The sequence below is a fragment of the Gadus macrocephalus genome, chromosome 6 (genome assembly GCF_031168955.1).
Source record: "Gadus macrocephalus chromosome 6, ASM3116895v1".
NCBI classification, from domain to species: Eukaryota; Metazoa; Chordata; class Actinopteri; order Gadiformes; family Gadidae; genus Gadus; species Gadus macrocephalus.
In genome coordinates this window covers 10,755,231-10,780,230 of record NC_082387.1, presented here as the reverse complement: position 1 = coordinate 10,780,230, position 25,000 = coordinate 10,755,231, and the positions used below count along the sequence as shown (strand labels likewise).

Below are 25,000 nucleotides of genomic sequence, written 5' to 3'. Positions count from 1 at the left end.
CGTGATGCCAAATAGGGCCCCCAGGAACGCATACAGCTTACAGCCTGGTGGGGCAATGCGCACACATATATATTGTACACATATGCACACAATATAAATGTATATTTCCAACTTTTTTTAATCTTGAATCAAAGGAGAATTTTAAGAGAAAGGAAAGTGGGAAAAAGAGTAAGGCTTGTAAAGAAAGATGACTAGATATACCGAGCTCTCCGAAGATCCACTCCCTGTTGAGACAGTTGATGAAGAAGAAGGGCGACTGGGTGAAGGCCATGAGGAAGTCGCTCACCGCCTGGTTCATGATGAAGTAGTTGGGCAGATTACGGAGCTTCTTGTTGCTGCAATGAAAATAAAAGAAAGTTGAGGGAGTTTCTGATCAGTTCCTTATTGTTAAATGTGAGATATTATACCACCAGGTGTGAGTGTGATTAGCCGTTACAAGCCGTTTTGAAAAAAAGCCCACTTGTGATGTCAGCAAAACGGCTTGTACCGGCTAATCCAACTCCCGCGTGGTGGTATAATATGTCACCTTTAATTGAGGACTACTACATGTTTCAGAAATACTGATGTTAAACACTTGTTTAGCAGATTTTGCTGTCCGAAGTGAAGTGTAGTGAATTCCAGATAGATTTGCTATCTTGCTGGGCAAAGATCCCAGCATCTCGCAATTCAAACACCTAAGCCTGCAGGGGCGTTTCTAGGTTTGTGAAATATCCGGGGCTTAGCCCAGAGGGAAAGGGAAGGACTAGACTAGAAGGACTAGACTATTTTGAGATAGCCCTGGAATCCCCATGTTTGTTTCTAGTGTAAAGTGGCAATTTTTTTTGCATGCTTTATTGCGCATGCAATTTTTTTCATAATGCTTTACATAAATATACAAAATTCACAGTTTATTATAGCTTTAAATAACTAAGTTCCATTCAAGTTATTTCAGAGTAAAATTAATACAAGTGAGACAGATCTTACATATCTATATCTATATAAATGACTGGAGATAGGATAGGTTAATTCACTTAAACCAGGTAACCAGGTAAAAAGTCTGGTTATGTTTTTAAATCGTTTATTCTCTTTCCAGAAGGACTATCTAGAAGGACTAGACTATTTTGAGATGGCCCTGGAATCCCCATGTTTGTTTCTAGTGTAAAGCAAGCAAGAGGTTAATTAAATAATATCCGGGGCTTAAGCCCCAAATGAAACAGCCTAGTGACGCCACTGCCTAAGCCGCACTATCCCCTCGCTACTTGGAACATCATTCATCATGCTGGTAGGTGTTTTCATCATTTGTCAGTCATCTTGAGTCTTCACTTGACCCTCTTAGCCAATTAAATAATTCATTCATCTTTAAGAATGGATTTCGGTCCCAGATTTCGAACATCATTCTAAATTGTTCAAATAAAGTGGAAAGATCGATCTGCCTCCCACTTACTGCTTGCCTCTGTCTTCTCTTATTCACTCTCGAATTGTCATGCTCTCTCTTTCTCTCTATCTCTAGTGCTTTCATGTCTTTCTATTCATTTTCAATTCAGTTCACAAAGAACTTGGCTCCACAATTCAGAGTGGAATAATGAAATTATAAAATTCAAATATGTGTTTCCAATATTTGTAAATGGCAGAAACAGAGAGAGCATTTTTTTGAAGACCGATTTTCCCTGAATGGGGATTAGTGAACATGCTTCAGGACTATAATTCCCTGATGGACAACCCGTTACATCTATCTCTGGAGACCAAGAGGCGGACACACTACAAAATCCTTTAATACTCTCCCTCTTGATCTCTCTCGCTCACACACATTCACTCTCTCTTTCTCTCCCTAACAAAAACACAGCTCACTCTCTCTCTCACTTTCACTCACTATCTGTCCATAAACACACACACCAACACACACACGCACACGCACACGCACACGCACACACACACACGCACACACACACACACACACACACACACACACACACACACACACACACACACACACACACACACAAACACATACACACACTCATATTAACATCTTAATTTTTCTGTCAATCCGTTTGAAAACTGTACACACACGCACCTGTAGAAGGCGAACAGCACGAGGGCGTTCCCCGTGACGCCCAGGGTGCCGATGACGGAGACGAAGAAAGCCACGGTGTAGTGCGCGTGGTCAGGCACGTCCACCTTAGTAATGAAGTTACGGTGGGTGGCCGCGGTGTCGGCCTCCATCGTGTCAGTGCTGGGCCGCATGGTCCGGACGCCTCATGACGACTGACGGCTGCCGCGGCTCTGTCAAGGGGACGTGTTTCCCAGCGCTCCCACGCTTTATTTGGCGCCTTTTCACCCCCGCTGTGCTGCCATAAGCCTCGCACGTGGCCGACGTATCCGAGAGATTCCCCAGATCTGTGGAGCTGCTAGCCTGCTAAAGATAACCGTGATTGGTATTGGCCTACTTTGATTTGGATGTAATAAACGTAAACATTTTGTGTTGACAAGGTAAGATTACATCTGCACCAGCCTATCCTGTTATTTTTTTTGTTAGAGCTTTTCACACAATGACAAAATAATGATTATAAAGAATTGATTATCCATAAAGGCAACAAATGTTTTTACTTTTTTTGTTTGTTAAATGTCAATCAATAGCTGTTTCTTCTTCGATAATATAACTTACAGTGATTTCATTATACAAGCATAGTTATGTATTAACTATCGATTTACATAGGGTACAATATTATTATTTCAGCCTACACATTTTTCCATAAAAACTTCAGCTAGTCCAGATTGTCCATAAAAAAATGTCATTCAAAAAAGCAGCACATGAAGCACCCACAAAATCAACACAAATAGTAACACTCACCAATGCACCTGTAGCAGTCGTTTTCAAACAGCAGAGTAGTTTCAGAAAATATCCAATGTATAAACTCCACACGGGTCACGTCAGAACCAGTGCCTTAACGAAGATCCGCACAGTGTGGTGTGTCCTCATCTGCTTTGCCCAGCTGAAATAAAAACAATTCAAGTTGAAATCCTCCTCCACTAATGAGTTAGATCCCCAGGATTGCGAGCACTGATGAGGAGATTTCACTGTGGGTGCGCGCTGTCCATGCACTCCCAAGTTAGCCAGAAGACTCTCTCCCAGTCACACCACGCTGTCTCTCACACTCTCTGCTAGTTAGCAGCCCTTTTCCAGCTCCCTATGTATAACCTTGTATCTCTCTATAGTCTCTCACTGTGTGTGTGTGTGTGTGTGTGTGTGTGTGTATGTGTGTGTGTGTGTCTCTCTCTCTTTCGCTCGTCGCTCACTGATCTCTTCTGCTCTCTGTCTCTCGACCCATCATCTCTCTCTCTCTCTCACTCTCACTCCCTGTATCTCTCTCTCCCTCGATCTATCTCTCGCTCCCTCTCTCGGTCTGTCCTATTCCCACCACTCAAACACATATTCTGCCTCTCTTGCCAATAAACTCTCACACTACATGCAATATGTGGGACAGCCTTGAGCTCAGTCCCTTCCACCACCAGAGCGTTACGTAACCCACATCATGTTCTCAGCAATGCCACCGCCAAAGGCCCTTCTACTAGGCTGCTAAATACTTCACAAATAATCCATTCTCTGAACGTAGGCACGCCATGGAGGTATTTACATTTTGCATGGGTTCCCTTGGTCGGTGCAATGCAGAGCACATGACAGAGATGACAGCGCATGCATACATCTTCCAAGGCAACCGAGCCTTTTGTGTTCGTGTATGCGCAGCGCTGGCACACAGATGCATCTGGGGGGATGGGGGGGGATGGGGGGGGATGGGGGGGTTAAAAAAAGAAGACGGTTAATACGGGCTGTAACAGGCCGAAGGAATGCGGTCAATCGATTGGACAGGGTGGTCGTTGTTATTGTGTCGGTCTTAGTGCAGAGATCTTTGAGTGACGCGTTTCCGAGTCACAACAAGCAAGTGGTATATAGAAGGAATGCACAGTGGACGGCAAACACACAACTGTTGTGCTCCGTTCCATGCCACGAGGGCACTGGAGTTTAGGCAGAACGGAACACAGAATCCCACCGAATGGCTGAGCACTGCAGTCCAGTAGCTGACCTCTGAGCTGGGCCGTCTTCCCTCTCTCGCTACTTTTTATGGAGCTCCGAGTCCGAGCTGCTCAGCGATGGAACGGGAGATGAAGTGCGAGAAAAGGCAGGAGAGGAATGTAAGGTTTAATAGAAAGCGATTCAACTATAAGCCCCCGGAGCAGTAGATGGCCTTAATCTGTACATCCTCCATGCTGCCGGCTCGCTGTGACATGTTACACCCAGACCACTGTTGGCTGCATGTAGATGCTGCTTGCACATGTGTGCATGTTGCAGGTTTGTGCTTATGTATAGATATGCGATAGGCAATGCATTCCACACTTAACGGTCCAAGGGATTACCGGTTTGCCGAAGGATTTAATGCGGTAGGACCTTTTCACAGATGGGTTTACACGTTTCATACGATGGATAAATGATGGTTGGCAAATACAGAGCTTCAAATGTGTTTATGTGTATTTAAAACAGGAAAGGTTTTGAACAATACATTACTGGCCCGTGGATGAGTCTCAGGAAAGGAGGAATGATATTTAGCGCAAATTGATTGGCCGGTAATAGGTATAAATATCACACATTTTCCGGGATGGGTATTTTGATTACTGGAGTGTGTGCTCTTGGGAGGGGGGCAGTGTGTGTGTGTGTGTGTGTGTGTGTGTGTGTGTGTGTGTGTGTGTGTGTGTGTGTGTGTGTGTGTGTGTGTGTGTGTGTGTGTGTGTGTGTGTGTGTGTGTGTGTGTGTGTGTGTGTGTGTGTGTGTGTGTGTGTGAGGGGGGGAGGTAGAGCACCAGAGAAGTTGTTACAGATGTGTTGATTATTACTTAGTCAAGACTTGCTGTGCTACAGCAACAGGTGACTGGCCAAATGTTCAATCAATGTTCTGATTTATATAGTTGTAACATATAATGTTGTTATAAGCCGTCTATCCAAAAAATGTGAACTAGGCTAAGTGTGAAAAAACTTGAATTAACAAACCAATAAAAAAACATTCTGACAAGGATTTTGTCACCCTCTCTAGCAACAGTGGGTTGTTAGATACAGACACAATTAAATGTAGATAAAAACTAGATATTCAACCACCCTGGGTTTTGATGTCTGTTGCCTCTCCCCCAAGCTGTCAAGCATCAGCTACTTAACTCCCCAGGTTAAACTGCATGGTAAGTGAGGTCCAAGGGGCTGACCTTTAACCTCTGTGTCTTTCAATATATAGATGATAAATAGCCCTCATTACCACCAGGTGTGAGTGTGATTAGCCATAACAAGCCGAATGAGTAACATGGCAGTGCCGATTTAGAAACGGCTTGTAATGGCTAATCACACACACCTGGTGGAAAATATAGGTCCTTTTATTTGATGAAAATGTAGCTGCAGTCTCAGGTAAAAATGAGTTTCTATATATTGATTTTAAATGTGATCCAGAATAGTTACCTCATCTCCATGGAAAAAACATTCGGCAAATGGCTTGGAATTTATAGCTTGGAACATTTAAGGTCGCCTACATTCATTGTGAAGGTCATTGGTTAATTAGTTGTGACTGGTATTACATGGGTGGTATCCAACAACTGGGCTTGTACCCTATTGGTTTTGTGGCGTTTGTTCCTATGAGAACGGCTAATTACTATTGAGTATGTTTCAGTGACCAAGAGTATATGTCCTGAAGCCACAACTGTCCATTTGAAGGATCGATGCCCTAACAAAACACCAACACCGGCATGGTTTAGCCTTAAGAAAGAAAATGAATGAGAAAATGTACGAATTAAAGAAGGATTCTTTTTTGGGGGGAGATTTAATAAAATAAAGAAATTAAAGAAAAGGAAAATAAAAATAATGAATAGATAATAAGGATTTTTCTTTCTTTCGTAAGGGAAGAAAGAATTGAAAATCAGTTATTTTATTTGAATCCTTAACTATACTAAAAGAAGCAATTGCAAGGCCACGGCTCAGGCTTCTACTGCTGCTGTGCTCTTATAAACCCGTGTGCCTGGTTTGGTGGTATGGCATCATTAAGGTCAGAAAGAAAAGGATTACGTACTACTGGCCCACCACCATAATCCGGTTGTCAGCATAGAAAAGTACTTAATGGAAAACTATAAAAAAGAAGAAAGCAAAGCGGATAACAAAGGACAAAGAAGGGGCAACATGTAAGATTTGGCGAACTGGGTCCCAATGGGTCGCAAAAAAAAGCTTGCCCAGCAGATATAAGGTAAAGTTCAATGTTTACTTTAGTGAATCTATGCTTAGTGATCCGGTAAGTCAGCTTGCCCTCTGGGAAGCTCTGCTTCTTCCTCCTCTCCCGTTGGACTGAGGGCTGGACTGGACTGGACACTGCAATGACGGAAATCATCTCTTGAGGTACAAAGTGGTATTATGAGACGCAACGGGCCAGGCGCTAGCTGGGCTGGCTGCTAACTGAATTAAACATCTCTGTAATCTCTGTAATCTCATTCTGTTGATAATTGCAGTTCATTTTTGAATGTTTTAAACTAATAATTGTACACGCGGCGCCTTTTTAAACAATCAAAGCTATACAAATGTGGGGAAATAAATAATTGGGACATCTGGAAGTTCCTAACATGTGGGGCAAAGAAATTAAAACGAGTCGACCATGTTTGGTTTGAATCCTTGGAACAGCAACCGGGCGGGCTCCTGATGCACCCAGAGATCCAGAGGGCTCAAATCGTTTCCAGGGTTGTGTGGAAATCTTGACAAGGGAAAGAAGCAAGAATAGAAGGGCATTACAGGGGAAAACCATCAGTGATTGTTCTCTGAAGCATCTGTGCCCCATGTATTGCGTGTCGTTAAGGCTCTCTCCTTTGCCATACCAACCCTGGGTTTTTGTTGACGAGGCTGTACTGGGAATCTAGGTTGGATTACGTGATGTGGAAAAATAACGAGGACAGAATGTAGGCTTAATAGATAGAATGAGTCTGGACAAATCTTTCTCCTTTTCTCTCTTTCTCTCTCTCTCTCTCTCTCTCTCTCTCTCTCTCTCTCTCTCTCTCTCTCTCTCTCTCTCTCTCTCTCTCTCTCTCTCTCTCTCTCTCTCTCTCTCTCTCTCTACTCCCACTTACTCATCTCTTATCTATTTCTCATCCCCATCAATTTAATGTCTTTTAATTGAATACAGTGGCCGGCGATTCATGAAATAACCAGTAAATTATACACGGCTCCATATGCTAAAGGGGCAAATTTAATTACATCCACAATCATTTATATTAATCTCCACTCCATTGTCTCATTCAAATTAAAATGGCTTCATGACATCCCACAGGACCAAGAATAGAAATAAGCGGATGATGGAAATTGATGGGCGAATTGATTAACTGAGTGAATCATGACCTGATGTCTATTAATTTCAGATGGACGGTACTTCATATACAGTATGTCCGACCATACTATCTTTAAAATAAACAACATGATGATGCTATGTAACAGATGTTATCTTTAAGACTCCTGAGGCTGATTAAACTCTTTAACTTGTATTATAGAATCTTTATCTTCACTCCCAACAGGCTGGGAGTTATGCCTTCAGCATGTGGAAAGGGTCCCCTGGATTCTATCATTAATCTGTGGCTTCTAATACATACACATAGACAGAAGACATACAATCACAGCCAAGAACTAGGCTGCGTGATTTCTGGTCACGTATTATTTAAGATTTGAGTTTGTGGGAGAATACAGAACGCGTAATGGTTCATGCCATTTGCGTCCCAAGGCTAGTAGACCTGTTAAACTATTTAACACCTATGCTTTCTTCACTGTGTGTGACCATTGCATTCAATTCAGAAAATTAAAAACAAATAATTTATAACACAATCACTGACGGTTGGTCTATCGTTCAGAGAACAGAAACACGGTCATGGTGACATTTAACTCAACAATCTAAAAAATTGTAATATCCATTTGTGATATCAGAAGAAAGTAACACACACATTGCAGGTAACAAAGAGAAACATAGCACAGGGATAGGAAAGTTACTACAACCTAATTAAACAATGTTCAAACATGGATAAATCATAGCCAAACCTCAGGTTGGGGTTTTTAATCTCATGGGGAACCAAAAACAGTCAGTATTACCGCAACAGTATAGCACTGAAAACAATAACCAAAATAGTTAACCATAAAGCAAACAAACAATAAACTGCGTTAAGAGTAATAAATAACAGCCATAGCAATGTAGCGAAGTAGTAAATAAATAAACAAAGAAAGAAAGAATGAAGCAAGAAAAATCAATTGACCATGAAGAAAGTAGTAAAGATTAGAAAAATAAAAATCTAAGATAAATTAGAAAGATGGTGAAACAGAGAAAAAAGTAAGAAAGGCCACATTGAATAAACCCTACATGAAGTTCAAACAAAGAAACACTAATTTTGACTCAAAACAATCATTTTACTCCAAAGAGATGTTATTTTTTCGCATTTATTAGGTTTAATCCACGATTAAAACTTCATAAGCATACATACAGTACATAAACCCCAACATTCAATACAAATAATATGGTTAAAAGGTATTTGGTGATAATGTCAGTTATAACAGCAGGTAATTCTGTGTATCGAAATCCTTACGACATCCAAACACACGGTGCTAATAAAACAAAACAGCTAAACTAGAAAGCCTAAGTCTCGGTATAAAATAGTACTGTTATTATTAATTATAATTATTGAGTGACCTGGCCAAGGAGGCAACCTTGTTTGTGCATGTGAAACAACCCATCTTTACACGCTGTACACAAACAGCCATCACATTCACTTGCTTGGACCAGAAGAGACTGGATGGCCCAGATGAAGACCCCCAGTGTCTGGAGGAAGAATGCACCAGCTCCCTGAAGTGTCGGCAGAGGCTGCCCCCCCCCCCCCCCCCCCCCCCCCCTTCCATGCACTCTGGTCCCATGATGGTTGCTGGGGGAAGACACAGCAGCACACTGGAGTGGGGTTGGACTTCCGATCCATTTGGTCATTTAGCTGAAGCTTGTGTCAAACGCGCCTTACAAGGCTGGGATCAGCCAGAGTCAAAATGGGAGTAGCAACCAAAAAAACCTCAAACGTTCAAAGTGCTGTGTGACCCATGAAATAACAACAACTGGACCGAGAGCTGAGTAGCTATGGGAATCTGGGTTCCCAGGTAGCTAAGGAACACAAGGTGAGTGGACTAATATTTTTTGTGCATAATGGTAAATATGCATAAGCAAGTGTGAACCATTAGTAATTGTTATGGTATACATTGTCCTATTTTTCCCTTTTGTTCATATTTCCCACTGCTCCACAATGTTAGTTCTAGTAATTAAAATATAAAGCGAGTGAAGCCCAAAGGCGGCCAAAGGACATCGCATGTGTCTCCCAACTCAGATTACATTCTGCTTATATGTTGAAATGTCAAAGCCCTGAAGATGTTAAACGTTACATTATAATTTCTATAGGGCTAGGATAACATTTTACTGTGGAAGCTGTCACACTTCTGAGGACTACATTCAAATGCAAAAATGTAAGAAAAGATTGATGCATTTCCAATGACCTGAAAAAGCTCTCTACACACATCTTAAAACCTTAATCTTTCTCCCTTCAAATTAAATTAGAGGAAAGTAAAGTGATAAAACTGTTGGCCACAACGTCATGGTTTTCTCAGCTCTCCCCTATTTTATTTGTATTCATTTATTTATCATATTATTCTAGCCTACTATGTAGCTGTGCATTTATCTTTTGTCAAATATATACAATCATGCATTGGCCTACTATATGTACTAAGATGTAATTTAATACAAGCCATGATTCAATACATTTTCTGGAGGTATATCATAGTCCTATCTCCCCATCATGGGCTTAGTGTCTCCTACCGTATATAATGTGTATAGTCTTTCATAAACCTACAGATCTACGAGGACCTGTGGGGGGGCGGCTGGGCTGAAAGGTGTTGGAGTCGGTGAGGATGGTGCAGGGGTCTGGGGCAGGCTGGGGGGCCACCCTGGTATGGTGTGGTCCTGTATATTCAGAGACCTTGGCGCACCCCTGGGATAAAACCACTGGAGCAGTGAAACCAAACCACAACATAACAGCCATAATGGCTCAATCGGGTTGCAGAATAATTACCTGTTTTAAAAAGCCTATAATGTCCAATTTCACTTCATAAATGACTGCATTCACTGCTGCAAGAACCATTTCTGCAGTTATTTATCTACGCGTTTTACTTATAGGTGTCCAATATAAGCTTGCAGGCCTATTCATGTTTTTGAAATTACAATTTCTCATCCTCTTCACCCAAGGTTAAATAAAGTAAGCCATTTCTCTGCAATAACAAAGTCATGCATTGGAATAATTTTCATTCTTGAAACTACAATGTAAGACCTTGTATTTTAGGTCATTTTGTGTTTTGGCTTCCATACGTATCTTAGGTTGGTCTATGTCGAATGTTGGGAAGCTACTTTGAAAGCATAGCTATTTCAGACTCTCTTCTCTACGAGTCTCTCATACATATAAATGGTACACAATTGGATTTACACATTGGATTCACTGCTCTGATTTTTGGCCAAGTTGTCAGCATGGGTTCTCCAGCATTGTTAGGTGTTCGAACACAACTCATGCATGCGTTGGCCAGCCTCCATGTGACAGGACAGGATTAGCAGCCGGCATTTTAATGAAATTCAATAGAACTTTGTTCGCTGTAGTGCTGAGATTGAGCTATCGATTCAACGTGTCATCCCATGCCTCCTGCTTACGTCAGGATGTGTCTCGTGTGGACATAAGGCCACAACCCCACAAAGGAAAATAACAAATATGAATTAAACGGTACATGGTGAGGGAAACAATGAACAACAGGGGACTTTCTATTGAGCCAATAAAGTGAATCATTCAAACAAATTAAATGGCGTTTCAAAACCATTGCAAAAACACTTTTTTTATCACAAATGTGAAATAACATCAGCTGGGTTTGTCGGGCCTTTCTTACCAGTAATAAAAGTGCAGACTTGTGATTTTCTAAGCCCAATGGAGTTCAGGAGGGGAAAGATATTTCCACATCACTTTGAAAACTAATAAGCATGAACTTCATCAAATGTCGATGTGACACAGAGCATTAACCCCATTTACTTTAGGCCTGTTATTGTTATTCCTCAGGGTCAATAATGACAGTACAGGTTCCACTTATTCCCAACAAAGATAGTGCTCGCTGCACAAAATCCTGAGTTGATGGGGTATTATTCAGAGGGCATATGCAGTTTTTTTTTGGTATTTGATGCCTGGGGTGTACAAGATGTGCCACGGCATGAGTGACTTGTAACCCTGTTTGATGTGTCACAAGCTTTTTCAGAAGCAAAAAGGAGCTATGTAATTTGAACCTGAAAATCCATAACCAATATGAGGGCAGGGGTGATGGTAGTGTAGCTGAGAAATACAAAGAAAAAGAGTAGAAGCGTATTAGCTTGGAGAAGAAAGAGTGCTCTAACTAGTTTTTTAATGATATTCCATTCCAGGTCCTTGCAGTTAAACATGTTTTGTCTGTGTGCTTGTTGAACTGTAGCCCATATATTATAGCAGTGCAAGGTCCAATTGAGTAAAGATTTCTTGAAATGACGCATAATAATTCCACACGCAGAGACATAACCACTGACTCACAAATACAAGAACAACTCAGCACTATCTTGTGTGACGTGGACATCACAACAATCTATGGAGATTGCTTCAGCTGAATATTTATTGGTAAAGGCAGATTGAAATGACCCATATTATATGGTCATGATTACTACACTAGTTTACATCAGGCTGGAAGATGTGACATATTTGTGTTGTGACCTTGACAGTGATGACAAAATATTAGCGTTTATGGTGCTCATTCATTCATAAACAGGCCTATCAGTCATACCAGGCCTATCAGTCATTTAGCCAAAATATTATTCAACCCTCCATCTATCTTTATTCTCTGTGATTTCTTTCCGTGATTTGCGTAGTCCCATTCATGTTTTTTTATTAGTATTCTGATAAATTTGAAAAATAAGTTGTTAAGATAAAAATTACAATTTGTCATAATTTCGGTTTAGAAGAATAACAGAAATTATTTTATTTCAAATAACTGCTAGGCTCCTTTCTTGGTTCCATATTAAAGATAACTCATTAATAAACAAAATGTACAGTTGGGTGTCCAAAAGGAAGTTATAGGAATCACTGATAGTCCAACAAACTACCATATTACTGGAACCACAACATTCAGTGCATTGTGTACATTTTAATTTGCGAGAGACTCGCACTCACGTTTCTGTCATTTGTGCTACCTGCCATATTTGTCTAGTCTCGTCTCGTGAGACCATCCTGATATTCACCATTGAGTTTCACAATAAATATAATCCTAGTCTTTGCTGGGCAGCAATTGATTTCCAACTATGGCAGAGAAACAGAATCTGAATTTGTGAGATCTGGATATGGGATGGGATTATTTGTCTTAAATGGGCAGGACCTATACATTAGGAATCTTGAATTTCCTCATGAAACACACAATTTGAAAAATAGGTTCACAAATAGAGGTTTACAAATTAGAACATTTTTAAAAAGGAGAGGTTTACTTATGAGGGAAATTACCCACATTGACTCGCATGGCCTGTCAATGATAATAATTTGGTCCTGGTTATTAACACTCGCAGAAAGAGAAATCTTTACCTTCCTGGCATACGTTACAAAGCTTTTTTTTTTTTTTTTTTACAAAATGTAGATGTAAATTGAAATGAAATACACAAAGACCACGACATACAGTATAAGAAGTGAACCTTCACATAAATAACAATAAAATAGCTAGGATTTTCGAGCTCAAAATACACAGACCGACTATAACTTTCTGCTATTTCTGCTAAGTACTATTTCTTTATGTTCTTTCTCGAATCAATGAAATGAAATCATGGGGGAAAAACCCTTAACCCTTCATTGATCAATGAAATCAATGAAATTGTCCCTCAAAAGGTTTTCAAAGGCTGCATTTCTAGTAACTCATTTTCTCATTCAGGACACAGAACAATTTATTGGTTTCTGAAGTATATTTGGTTTTCTTTGGTTTTGTTATGGTGCTGCTTCTCTGGTTTGTTGTTGTGTTTTCCATTTGAGTTTCACAAGGTCGTCAAATGTCTTCAAATATTGATAGCATTCAATACAAAAAGTTCACAATTTCCAATCATAGAATTGTGTAAGCATTTTGCTGGCTCAAATTTCATTTTCACCTCATTCATTTTCTGGTACGGTATACTGTACATTAACAAACTTCAGTCTTGACAGAAAGAGTTTCCTAGTTGCTGAAGAGTTTCATCATGTTTGTCAGTGTGGGAAAAAGGACCTCTCCAAAATAGCCACTGCCTGTGGTCGATAGTTGGTCAGTTAGAGCAGGTGTTAATGTTCTTGCCATCGACGGCATCCTCCACCAGGCCAAGGTGGAAGTCGGTGGACAGTGTGAGGTGGGATATGCAGCCGACCAGACCTCCTACATGTTGTCTGTTTGTGTGCAGGGCTACCTCCTTCATGCCACCTTCATGGGAGAAAACATACAGTTATTTAATTTATGTCATTGAGCTGATCATCTGAAGTCTTAGTTATGGCTCCACGTCGACGCGACGTAATGGTTTATGGACCCAATACGTCCTTGCAGACCCTCCTTGCGTCCACCGCGAGGGCCTGACGTGGGCCTCCCAATAAATGTAACCGTCCGTCGAGGGGAAGCAGCAGCAAAGGCTGTGATTGGTCCACTCAGTAAAACACGACGCGGAACCGAAACAGGTTCACGACTGCGTCAAAGCGCCTGCGTGGTCATTGCGTTGCGTCGATGTGGAGCCATAAGTGAGCCTTAGGAGTCCAGGGCACATCCGATACATGTTGATGGCAGATTCTGCATTCAAATGCAGATTTATAGAGATAATCTGTGGCAAAAACAATCACACAATAAAATATCTTTATGAGGGGGTGGAAAGTTAGCTTGGTAGCTGGCAGGAGCCACTTCCCATAGTCACACATCGTAGTACGCTAGATTGACATTGAAATATATCAATAAAGGATGTCTCTTCTTGGTAACGGTTTCCTGGTATTTCCCAGAAGCAAGGAGGTTAAGGGGTATAACGCCATTGACAGGCCGTCAATGAGAACCCACATTACCTTGAAAAAGGCGATGGATTTCTCAAGAGTTTGACAATTGTTGGAACACAACCCAGCAAAATATATTACATAGGTCTACTTTCTTTTACATATTTGTATGTGGAAATGTTCCATATTGTACTTTGAATAGATCTGCAACAACCATGTGTCCATTCAACCTACGACCTCCTGCATTTTTATGCTTTATGATAGATTGAGATAGACCGGAAGGTACGGGAGATGGAGGGGAGGACATGCAGCAAAGGAATACAAGCAGGAATCAAACCCGGGTCGTTGCGGTTCGGACTGTGCCTTAATGGTATGCGCTCTACCCAGTTGTGCCACCGGGGCACCCCATCAACATAAATTCTAATACAAAAATACCAGTCACAATTATAGATTGACCTTTGTAGAATCTTGCTCATGAAGTCCACCAGAAAGGGAACTCACCGACGTATAAAGGACCGTTGATGTTGAGCTGCCTCATCTTGCCAGGTGAGCGGCCAGTCTTGGCGCCATAGTCATCCACTGTCAGCTTCCCTGATTGGCCATCCCTGGAGAGACATGCATGAGTTTAACAACCTCGGAAAAGTATCCATAGTGGTTAGCCTATGAAAGCAATAATCCATCAGTAGCATTACTTGTCAAATAAACACAAAAAAAATTAAAAAGTATAATTTATTTACTGTATGCATCTAACAAAGCCTGCCGAAGAATACTTTTCATTATATTTTACTACACCTGTCCTCACTTTAACTTCCTGTAACTCAAACAGGTGTAAAATGTGTGTTCTTCATTATGAAGGTGAAAGTAAAGGTAATGTGATGGAACTTTACCGGACTGCTTTCACTCTGTGCCACCGTCCGTCACCGAAGGAACCATTCACGACCACATTAGCGGACCCACTGCCAAGGTTGTAACTATAGCAACACATAAAAACATGTCCTGCATGTTACTATAGTTTTTTCCTATCGTTTTAGGCAATTTACCTAAACCATGTTCACATTCCCTAAACACTTCACACAGTGAGCATACCAGTAGACCATGTGAACCAAACTGTGGTTACTTGCCCCTATGCTAAGATACAAATGCTGACAATGACGCCTTCTTCCAAATTTCATGGATACCTGCCCCAGTCAATGTTCACTACCAGCAAAACGCTGTGGAACTACAGCATATTTTACCAATGTTTAGATACTCTGTTCAAAACAGTGAACTTTCTGTTCAAAACCTAACTTATCAGTAATTTAGATCACTGTAGATGGAAAGATGCTGCATTTGGACAGACAAATGAAGTTACATGTTTGAATAAGAAAAAATATTTAGTTTATAGTTTATTTATTTTATTTTACAGTAATTTAGATTTGTTTCCCCCTGTGCACCATAGTTCTTGGTGAATTGGCATGGAATTACTTTTTTTACGTAAAAGCAACACTACATACAATGATCTGTACTAAACACAGAGGATAAGTTTCGCAATGCAAAACACCTGGTGGTCATTTCAGCTAAAGACCTACTCAGCTAAAGACCTACTCAGGTGTTTTACATGTAATTTGTGCCTCGTTGAAAAAGGGCCTTCTTTGGCATTTGCTTTGGACTTCTTTACGTAGTTGGTATAGGAAAATGGATGCAGCAAGAGCAAGAGGCAGAGGCAGAGGAAGAGGAAGAGGTGGAGGTGAAGGTGAAGGTGAAGGTGGAGGTGGAGGTGAAGGTGGAGTAGGAGGAAGAGGAAAAGGTAGAGGAAGAGGAAGAGGTGGAGGTGAAGGTGAAGGTGGAGGTGGAGGTGAAGGTGGAGTAGGAGGAAGAGGAAGAGGTGGAGGTGAAGGTGAAGGTGAAGGTGGAGGTGGAGGTGAAGGTGGAGTAGGAGGAAGAGGTAGAGGAAGAGGTGGAGGTGAAGGTGAAGGTGGAGGAGGTGGAGGTGGAGGTGAAGGTGGAGTAGGAGGAAGAGGAAGAGGTAGAGGAAGAGGAAGAGGTGGAGTAGGAGGAAGAGGAAGAGGTAGAGGAAGAGGTGGAGGTGAAGGTGAAGGTGGAGGTGGAGGTGGAGGTGAAGGTGAAGGTGAAGGTGAAGGTGGAGGTGGAGGTGAAGGTGGAGTAGGAGGAAGAGGAAGAGGTAGAGGAAGAGGTGAAGGTGGAGGTGGAGGTGGAGGTGAAGGTGGAGTAGGAGGAAGAGGAAGAGGTAGAGGAAGAGGAAGAGGTAGAGGAAGAGGGAGAGGTAGAGGAAGAGGGAGAGGGAGAGGAGCAGCAGCAGCAAGGACAGTTGTATCTGATGAAATCAGAGCAACTGTCATCGACCATGTAATCAATCATGGTCTGTCCATGAGGGAAGCTGGTCTGAGGGTTCAGCCGAACTTGCCAAGATCAACGGTGGCATCAATCGTGAGGGTTTTCACACAAACTAACAGGTACTATACAGTATTTACAGCATTCTGACTTATGTGTTTGTAACAGTAGTAATGTGATGTGAGAAGTCTCCAAAACTCTCCTGACGTATCAGTGCATTTGTGTCTGACTCACTATTGTAGGACCCAACGGTTGCCCCACTCAGGTGGAAGGGGAAGAAAATTCACTTTGCCACAAGAAAATGCAATAGTGCAAATGGCTATTGCTAACAATAGTATAAGGCTAAGAGAAATATGTGCAAACATCATCGCAGACATTGGTGTATTTGCCAACATTGAGAATGTTGGCACCACGACCATCGCCAGAGTGCTGAAAAAGCACCAAATTCGAATGAAGCAGCTTTACACTGTCCCCTTCGAGAGGAACTCTGAGCGGATAAAGGAACTCCGGTACCAATACGTCCAGGTAAGACTGAACACAGGACACACTGTCATGTTGATTGTGATTTTGCACAAAACTGTAAGCTATGCCATTTTTGTCTTATGGTATCTTGTGTATTCTCTAATTTCCTGAAGAGAGCCATGGAACTTGAAGCCAGTGAGAATGAACATGCGTTCATCTTTGTGGATGAGGCTGGCTTCAACCTGGCAAAAACACGTCGCCGTGGAAGGAACCTGATTGGGAAAAGGGCCACGATAGATGTTCCAGGCCAGAGGGGTGCGAACATCACCATGTGCGCAGCAATTTCGAACGATGGACTGCAGCTGCAGAAGGCCGGCATAGGCCCATACAACACCGAACGCCTAATTGCCTTCATAGATGAGCTTTACGAAAGGCTCACAGCAAGAGAGGTAGACAGGCAGAATCTACCAACGTATGTAATTGTATGGGACAATGTGGCCTTTCACCACTCCCGGCAAGTCACAGGGTGGTTTGCGGCGCATCCTAGAATGAGGTCACTTTTCCTTCCTTCCGCTTACTCTCCTTTCCTCAACCCCATCGAGGAATTCTTTTCGGCGTGGAGATGGAAGGTCTATGACCACCGCCCTCAGGACCAGATGTCCCTATTAGAGGCAATGGCTGCTGGGTGTATGGACATAGCCCCAGAAGATATCCAGGCCTGGATAAGGCATTCCAAAAGATTTTATCCACGTTGTATGGCAAGAGAAACCATACGTTGCGACGTAGATGAAAATTTGTGGCCAAATGCGGAGGATAGGAGGGATTAGCCCAATTCTGCGCCACTGTTGGGCTACTGTAATATACAGTATGTGCAGGTTTTGTGCATTGCATTTTTTGTTAGAACACATTTTTTGACTTTGTAATGTATTTTCTGTTTTGTGTAACACTTGCACTGTGACAAAATCTCCAAAAAGTAAAGCACAGTGAAAAAAACGGTTGTGTTTGTGATTTGTTTCTGGATCATATATTACGTACTTACTGTATGTAATTTGCATTACAAAAACTGAAAATTGTTATTCTCAGTTTCTCATAAAACACTTACAGTATTTACTGTATTTACAATTACAGTACATTTACCACACTCAATTGTGACATCTTTTGTGGGAGGTAAACCGACATATGAACACTGTCAGCAGATACTTGGCTTGGATTGTCATACTGTAATATTACAAACTTTATTACTGTAGTCCAAAGAAGTGTTTGTCTGTGTTTTTTCTCTTTTTTCCAATGCAACACTACAGGAAATCTATGCCAAACTGGAGGACACAGCAACATTTTATATATGCAATTGGCAATGCTTCAAGATGTTAGTGTTTTTTAGGTCATAGTGTTCTGAGAGGAAACATGTGTTAAGTTATGGCAGCATTGTTTGTGGTGTGGTTGTTGTAGTGCATTTTGCACCAAAGGTTAACAGATATGCAGAGGTGTGTGTCTCTAAAGCCCACTGTGTTAAGTGATAGGGAAAAGTGACCATAGTATGGGTACCTGACCGAAAACGATAGGAAAAAACTGTAAGAGGTGCTGCTTGGTTTGCTATTTCCACGTTTCACTTTTGTAGTCAATGATCATGAGACACACAGCTAACTGCCTTCAATGAGTGCAATAGGCTGTGTAAACTTGTAGACATATGATTTTAAGATTGAGAGGATTGCCTCTTTACAAAGGTTCCCTTAAAACACATCACTACTACAGGAATCCTCAACTATCACTACTATCCTCAGTATCACTCACGCTCACAAACACTTTCACAGACGTGAATATTTGCTTTTGTAGCCCTTTTCATTGTGAAACTGTCACTTATTGTGCCGCTCCCAAGAATCCATTACATTTTTCTGCAAAGCACCTTCTAAGAAAATGAATAGGCTGGTTGTATTTGTGTGCGCGCGTGTGTGTGTGTGTGTGTGTGTGTGTGTGTGTGTGTGTGTGTGTGTGTGTGTGTGTGTGTGTGTGTGTTTGAGTGTGAATTTCAAAGGCCAAGGGAAGTAAATCAGCAACCGAAACATTGCAATTAAAATTTTCCACTGGTTTTGACATCGATCTAAACACCACAACAATATTTTCCCCCGAAGTAAAGCTGCAAAACATACATTAACGATACTGAAATTACTGAATCAAATTATTTCACTGATGGTTAGAATTGCATAAAAAATATATACATTTGATTCTTATGTCACTCAATTAATTCAATTGGATGCCTACATGTATTATATAGGGCTGCCATCAACAACCTCAAAAACCTGGATGAAATGGTGTGCTTCGTCATGCTCTCTTCAGAGAGGGTGCTGCTTGGAACAGGACCACAGTGGTGCGGCTGTATCTGGCTCTGGGTGACCTGAGCACATGGGGGCCACTGATCCACTTTGTCAAGCTCTTCTGGACTCTGAGACGCATATTCCTGGAACTTGGGAGACACTGAGCCTCCTTTTTCCATAGTTCCTCATCTTGTGGATCAAGCCCAGACCATGTGGATAGGGGGCGATCACAGCTGACTTGATGTGTATAGCAGATGTCTCTTTATATTTCAACAGTAAGGAAACCTCCCCTTAAATGGGAACAAAATCAATAAGCTTCTTCCACGCATGTCTATCTTGACCAAGGGTTGGCCTTATCCAACCAGAGACTCTGAACTCCTCCGGTCGATAATGGGATTGGAGGTGGAAAAAGCAGCAGGAATTTATACTGCTTCTGCATCCGGATGATCCAACAGCGCAAGCAGATCTCCCACCTGTTTCCCACTTAGCTCCAGGCCACTGCTCTGCTGCTGCCACAGATGGAGAGAAGGGGCTACTTCCATTGGCTCCTCCTTCTGTCCCGGTCTAAAATCGTATGTTTGATGTTCGTGTATTGTATTTGTATTATATTTGTCTCTGCATTATTTGACTGAGACCGACTCAAAATAAAATGTTATGGGATTTCTGCACTCAGACCCTAATGCAGCACAAATGTCTTTTTTTTCTCCAGCTGAGACACACACGGCACGAGAGGCCCAGTAGCATCTCACCGTGACCACAGAGCAGCGACCGGCCTGCAGGAAGGCCATGCCGCACCACTCGCACAACAAGAGGATCCATGACTTCAGCAGACTCACCTTGATCTTTCATCTCATTCCATTCATCTCAAAGCGCACCATGTGGTATGCTTGCTCCTTTTTGATGAATTATTTAATTATTTGATTAATTAACTCGTCGTAGTGTTACATTTGGCGACATCACTTTAACTGGATTGATTAATTGAAACTTTGATGATACTGAAACTATTTTTGCATATATATTAATTGTTGTCGTCTGTAAGTGATTATATATATGTTTGTGTGTGTGTATGTATGTATGTATATGTATATATATACAGTATATTATATATGATATTTGCCTAAGATACTGAGCTCCAAGAACAAGACATAAAGAGGTTATCACACACACACCCCAAGACACACACACACACACACACAGACACACACACACACACACACACACACACACACACACACAAACACAAGGGCACACACTCGCACACACACACAGATACACACACACAAGGGCACACACTCACACACACACACACACACACACACACACACACACACACACACACACACACACACACACACACCTACCTAAAGATAAGTGCTCCATCCTGAAGCCCCATAGACAGGAAGTCGCTGTTGGGCCTCATAGGACTGTCGCCTCGCCATAGCAACAGGCCCCCCTTGGCGGTGCTCCTGAAGCGCATGAACAGGCTGGTTCTAGCCCCCGTCACCCTGGACCATCAGAGACGTCCCAGCAGGCACGAGGCACAGAGCAGGGAAAAGAAATGTTGGCGGGATGAAATAAATGGTGTTGTTTGCACTGTACTGACGCCCAACCTGGCTTTCATGACTCAGCAAGGGCGGTGACGATCCATCATGCACATGGAATTAAACGCAAAAACACACCATGTTGGAGGCATTGGGGGTCGCTCTCTGTGTGTGTGAGTCAGAGAGTTTGTGTTTGTGTGCATGTGTGCATGGATATTTGAGACATTAACCTTTTCAGGATGTCACTGTTCTCATAAGTCAGGTAGCTTCGTCCAATGAACTGTGGAATCTCGATGGCTTCGGTCACAGCTGGATAAAGGATATTGCACTTGTTATCAATGAACACAAGGTGGCACTAAGAATATGTGTACGAACCAAAGCAACAAAAGATCAGGAAGAAAAAATGTATTATTCTAAAATGTATATAGAGGAATATAACTTACTATTAAGACAGTAATTTCCGCATTCTGCTCAACGAAAGCATGACAGCAAGGGGGGGGAAAGGGACAGATAGGCTTAGAGGGGATTCATTTGTCTAATACATTACAATGTATTGTATTTCAAGAGAAAATATATATATATATATATAGCTCTATAAGCCCTCAATAAGTATGAAAGATAAAAGTGAAAATATTGCTTTTTACAAGAAAATTATATTTGCTGGAGTTTTGTGTGACACTTAGTGTTTATTAGTTGGTCCATGAGCACATGTCCTTAGGCGTATTTTAATCACTATACAGGACCTTTGTGAGACCAAACTATTCCCTATTTAAATCCAAACAATATCATCAAACAGCATCGAAGTTACCAAAAGGTCACCCTAATATAAGTTGGGACCCGGTCCCAAGAATTCGAAACACTCTACTGATCTTTCTGACATGACATGCTCCTATTGTCAGAGGCTGACCTTTTTGGCAGTGTCTGCCATCATACCCTAGGGGGCAGTCACACTCGTAGCCGTCCCACTTTGGCCTGCACGTCCCTTCGTTGGCACAGGGGCTGTCCACACATGGATGAACTGCGTTAGCCAAGTTTACCCCTCCAGCTGAACCAGATGTGATTGAGATGGCACGGTCGTTAAGCACCAGCTAGCCAAATGGAAAGAACAGCAAATCTATTACAAATGATGAACTGGACTGGAAAAATCATGTTGTACGTCGCAGCAATGTCTGTTTGCCCACTAATCTCAGATCCACCAGTCCTACTATGTTAAAACAGAACTATAGGGATTTTAAGTAGTTTCAGGTGTATTTCTACAGTGGCCCGTCTACAAGGTGTTTATTTGAAAAATTACACTCTTTTTCAGTTTAGTTCTGCTGCTGAGTCTGTGTTTACTGATTGGTCGAATCAAATAGAAAGCAACAGAAAGTGAAACTTTATCCAGATTTGAGCTTGTATGCCATGAGACTAAACGTATTCAAATAATGTCTGATCTGTGAGACTAGTCTGCCACTTGTCTCAGTGTTGTGATGGTTCTTTTGTCCACTAGATGTCACCCTAGTTATATCCCACTCTCCTTATTGTAAGCCTAAAATTCACCTGTCGATGTTGTCTGTGTTTTGCTTATCGTTTGGTTTTGGTTCTGATTCCTTCTTTATTTCAAGGAAGTAAATAAATGTTTTAAACGTTAACATTATACATTTGTCGGTTTGGTTCAGAATCCTGAGCTTAATAAGTAGGCTCAGCGTATAATAAGATGCTGAAATAAGCAATCTCTAAATACCAATCACAAAAATAACATTCAAATTGATACATTGAGGCACAGAGTAACGTAGATTGTTTTGATGGATGACAATACCTTTTGGATGGTGCCAGTGAAGGGTCTTATCACACCTGCGCTGGGTTTGGTTTGATCGTAGACTGGTACTCCCCCGACATACAAAGGAGAGCTGCATTTGATCTGAGTAAAGGCTCCCTTAATAGCAGAAAAAAATAAAAAGGTGAAATCATGACGCCATGATGCTGAATCATGAAATTGTTTAAGGTGTATAGTAAATAATACAATGCAAAACAATTAACTAGGTACATCATAATACACAATAATAAAAAATATAAATACAAAAAATATCTAACAAACATTCAGTACCTCAGCGATTCCCTCTGTTGGCTTCTGGTTGTCCACTAGTAGAATGCCGCTTTTGGCCGTCCGAGACACTTTCAACTCATGCCACGTATCCATGGTAACAGGCTCCAGGCTCCTAAGACAGAGGACAACAAGCGGTTCATTCATGTGACCTCTGACCTGGGAGAAGAGTGGAGAGGGCCATGTTCAAACAGAAAAAAACCATTATGGACAAAATCCAGACTCCCCTCCAGACAAGACGAGTCAATGATGAAACTGGCCTGTAGAGGGGTAGTCCAGGTCAGCTACTAAATCCATACTAATTGAGGCAATGTGTGCAAAGTAAATCAGACCTAATTAAGAGTAGGTAAAACATGTAATAAATATTTGGTGATGAAATATCATTATCTTGCCCGGTTGCCCCATCTAGTCTACTTAATATGCTAAATTATTAAATGGACTAAACATCTACTCTCTGCTACTAATTAAAACAAATATATAGATATATAAACAATTAGTTTTATATTTTTGTGCACAATTTTTTTCTTACTTTTTAATCGTCTACCTCTTTGCCATTATGATTACTATCTCTGTGTATACTTCTGCACTATACCAGGTACTATGTCCCATGTCCTATACGGGAACGTCCCATCTGGGAGGAGTTCAGCGTGTCTCTCGTCCCTCAGTACCTGATGGTGGCGCTCCCGGAGCCGCAGTCGAACCTGAAGTCCACGTAACTGTCCACCAGGTTGATGGCGATGAAGTCGCCGCTCCGTGCGTCGTCGCTGTACAGCAGCGTCCCGTCGGCCAGCAAGGGTCGAAAGGTCATCTCGAACTCGGTGAAGGACAGGTAGCTCTGGAAGGCCTGGGGCCAGGCGACGGCCGCGTACGACCGCAGCGTCTCGTTGAAGAGGGGCAGCAGCAACGAGAAAGCTTTGGAGGACGGAAGAAGGAGAAGAGGTATAGCGCTTTAGCAGGTCCTAAGGTCATGAGTGTCAGAGAAGCTTTACTTCAGCCTTGCCTGGAGCAAGCCTGACCGTGTTTTATTTTAGATTGGACTCAGGTATACCGTGTTGGTCACCGTGACAGTCATCACCGCACGGCTGAAGCACAGATCGACTGAATACAAACAGCAATCATAAGAATCAGTTGTTTTTATGAATGTGTGTCTATGCGTGTGTTCACATGTGTGTGCACGTGTGTGTGTGTGTGTGTGTGTGTGTGTGTGTGTGTGTGTGTGTGTGTGTGTGTGTGTGTGTGTGTGTTGATGTATGTAAAGGTTTGTGTCTGTCTGTAGAAATATATTTAAAAGTAAGTGTGTCTATCCGTCTGTCCGTGTGTGTGTGCACGTGTGTGTGTGTATGTATGCATGTGTCTTTGTGTGTATGTGTGAGTGGTATTATGGAGCCTTACTGTCTTCACAGAGAGTTCCTCTGAAGCCCAGCTGACACAAACAGATGTAGCCGTCGGCACGGTTGGCAAAGCAGCTCCCTCCGTTGAAACAGGTGACCAGATCACACACACTGTCACTGCACTCACCTGGCACATGCAAACACACACACACACACACACACACACACACACACACACACACACACACACACACACACACACACACACACACACACACACACACACACACACACACACACACACACACACACACACACACACACACACACACACAACAAACACAGCCATATGTGCATGAATACATTTTGTGTTGTTTTTATGTTTGACCCTATCCACTCACCATATATATGAAGCCTACCCTTTCAAGTATGTGCTGTACAAGGCAATCCTCACTGGCACCAAGTCATTGATATCCAACAACCTGTCCATGCTCAACTTGTGCAGATTTTATGTTGAAATGTATGTACTGAACTCCATGCAAATGCCCCTTTGCTCATGAACTTCAATAGAATGCTATGTATGTTTTCACAGAAGCTGCTTGAAACAAGCAGCGGGTGGTTTGATTCCCTGACAGTTCTGACAGAATACATCAATGGTCGCTGTCTTTACTGAGCTGCACAGCAGAGATAATCTATTCATCAATACCATGGAAGGGTAATGACCCACTGACCTGGACAACATGAATCAAAGAGGATGTTCTTTTGTTCTTGTGTTATCTCTATTTATGCTGTCAAATAGATCATAAAAAATCATAAAAAAACGATAGGAATGAAGAAAATGTAAGAGAAAACTTAA

General features: G+C 41.9%; 2 protein-coding genes across 6 annotated transcripts in view; both read right to left on the bottom strand.

Moving 5' to 3' along the window:
- The window catches only part of LOC132459493 (melanopsin-A), a 10,096-nt gene extending 6,542 nt beyond the window's left edge, over positions 1-3,554 (bottom strand). The window contains exons 1-4 of one of the 3 annotated variants that reach the window (XM_060054078.1): positions 2,831-3,554; positions 2,054-2,395; positions 202-335; positions 1-44 (exon numbers count right to left, since the gene is read on the bottom strand). The exon at positions 1-44 is cut by the window's left edge and continues 160 nt beyond it. In XM_060054078.1, the coding sequence (XP_059910061.1) occupies positions 1-44; positions 202-335; positions 2,054-2,223 (348 nt within the window). In that variant the 5' untranslated portion in view covers positions 2,224-2,395; positions 2,831-3,554. The remainder of the gene's footprint in view (positions 45-201; positions 336-2,053; positions 2,396-2,830) is intronic. The other 2 variants (XM_060054079.1, XM_060054080.1) reach the window with 2 other exon arrangements.
- An 8,582-nt stretch (positions 3,555-12,136) lies between these two features.
- Positions 12,137-25,000, bottom strand: part of LOC132459492 (pikachurin) — a 33,938-nt gene continuing 21,074 nt past the window's right edge. For 2 of the 3 annotated variants that reach the window (XM_060054075.1, XM_060054076.1), the window contains exons 15-25: positions 24,206-24,331; positions 23,482-23,725; positions 22,817-22,928; positions 22,529-22,645; positions 21,638-21,818; positions 21,174-21,197; positions 20,961-21,039; positions 20,551-20,694; positions 14,972-15,055; positions 14,586-14,689; positions 12,137-13,536 (exon numbers count right to left, since the gene is read on the bottom strand). In XM_060054075.1, the coding sequence (XP_059910058.1) occupies positions 13,385-13,536; positions 14,586-14,689; positions 14,972-15,055; positions 20,551-20,694; positions 20,961-21,039; positions 21,174-21,197; positions 21,638-21,818; positions 22,529-22,645; positions 22,817-22,928; positions 23,482-23,725; positions 24,206-24,331 (1,367 nt within the window). In that variant the 3' untranslated portion in view covers positions 12,137-13,384. The remainder of the gene's footprint in view (positions 13,537-14,585; positions 14,690-14,971; positions 15,056-20,550; positions 20,695-20,960; positions 21,040-21,173; positions 21,198-21,637; positions 21,819-22,528; positions 22,646-22,816; positions 22,929-23,481; positions 23,726-24,205; positions 24,332-25,000) is intronic. The other variant, XM_060054077.1, reaches the window with a different exon arrangement.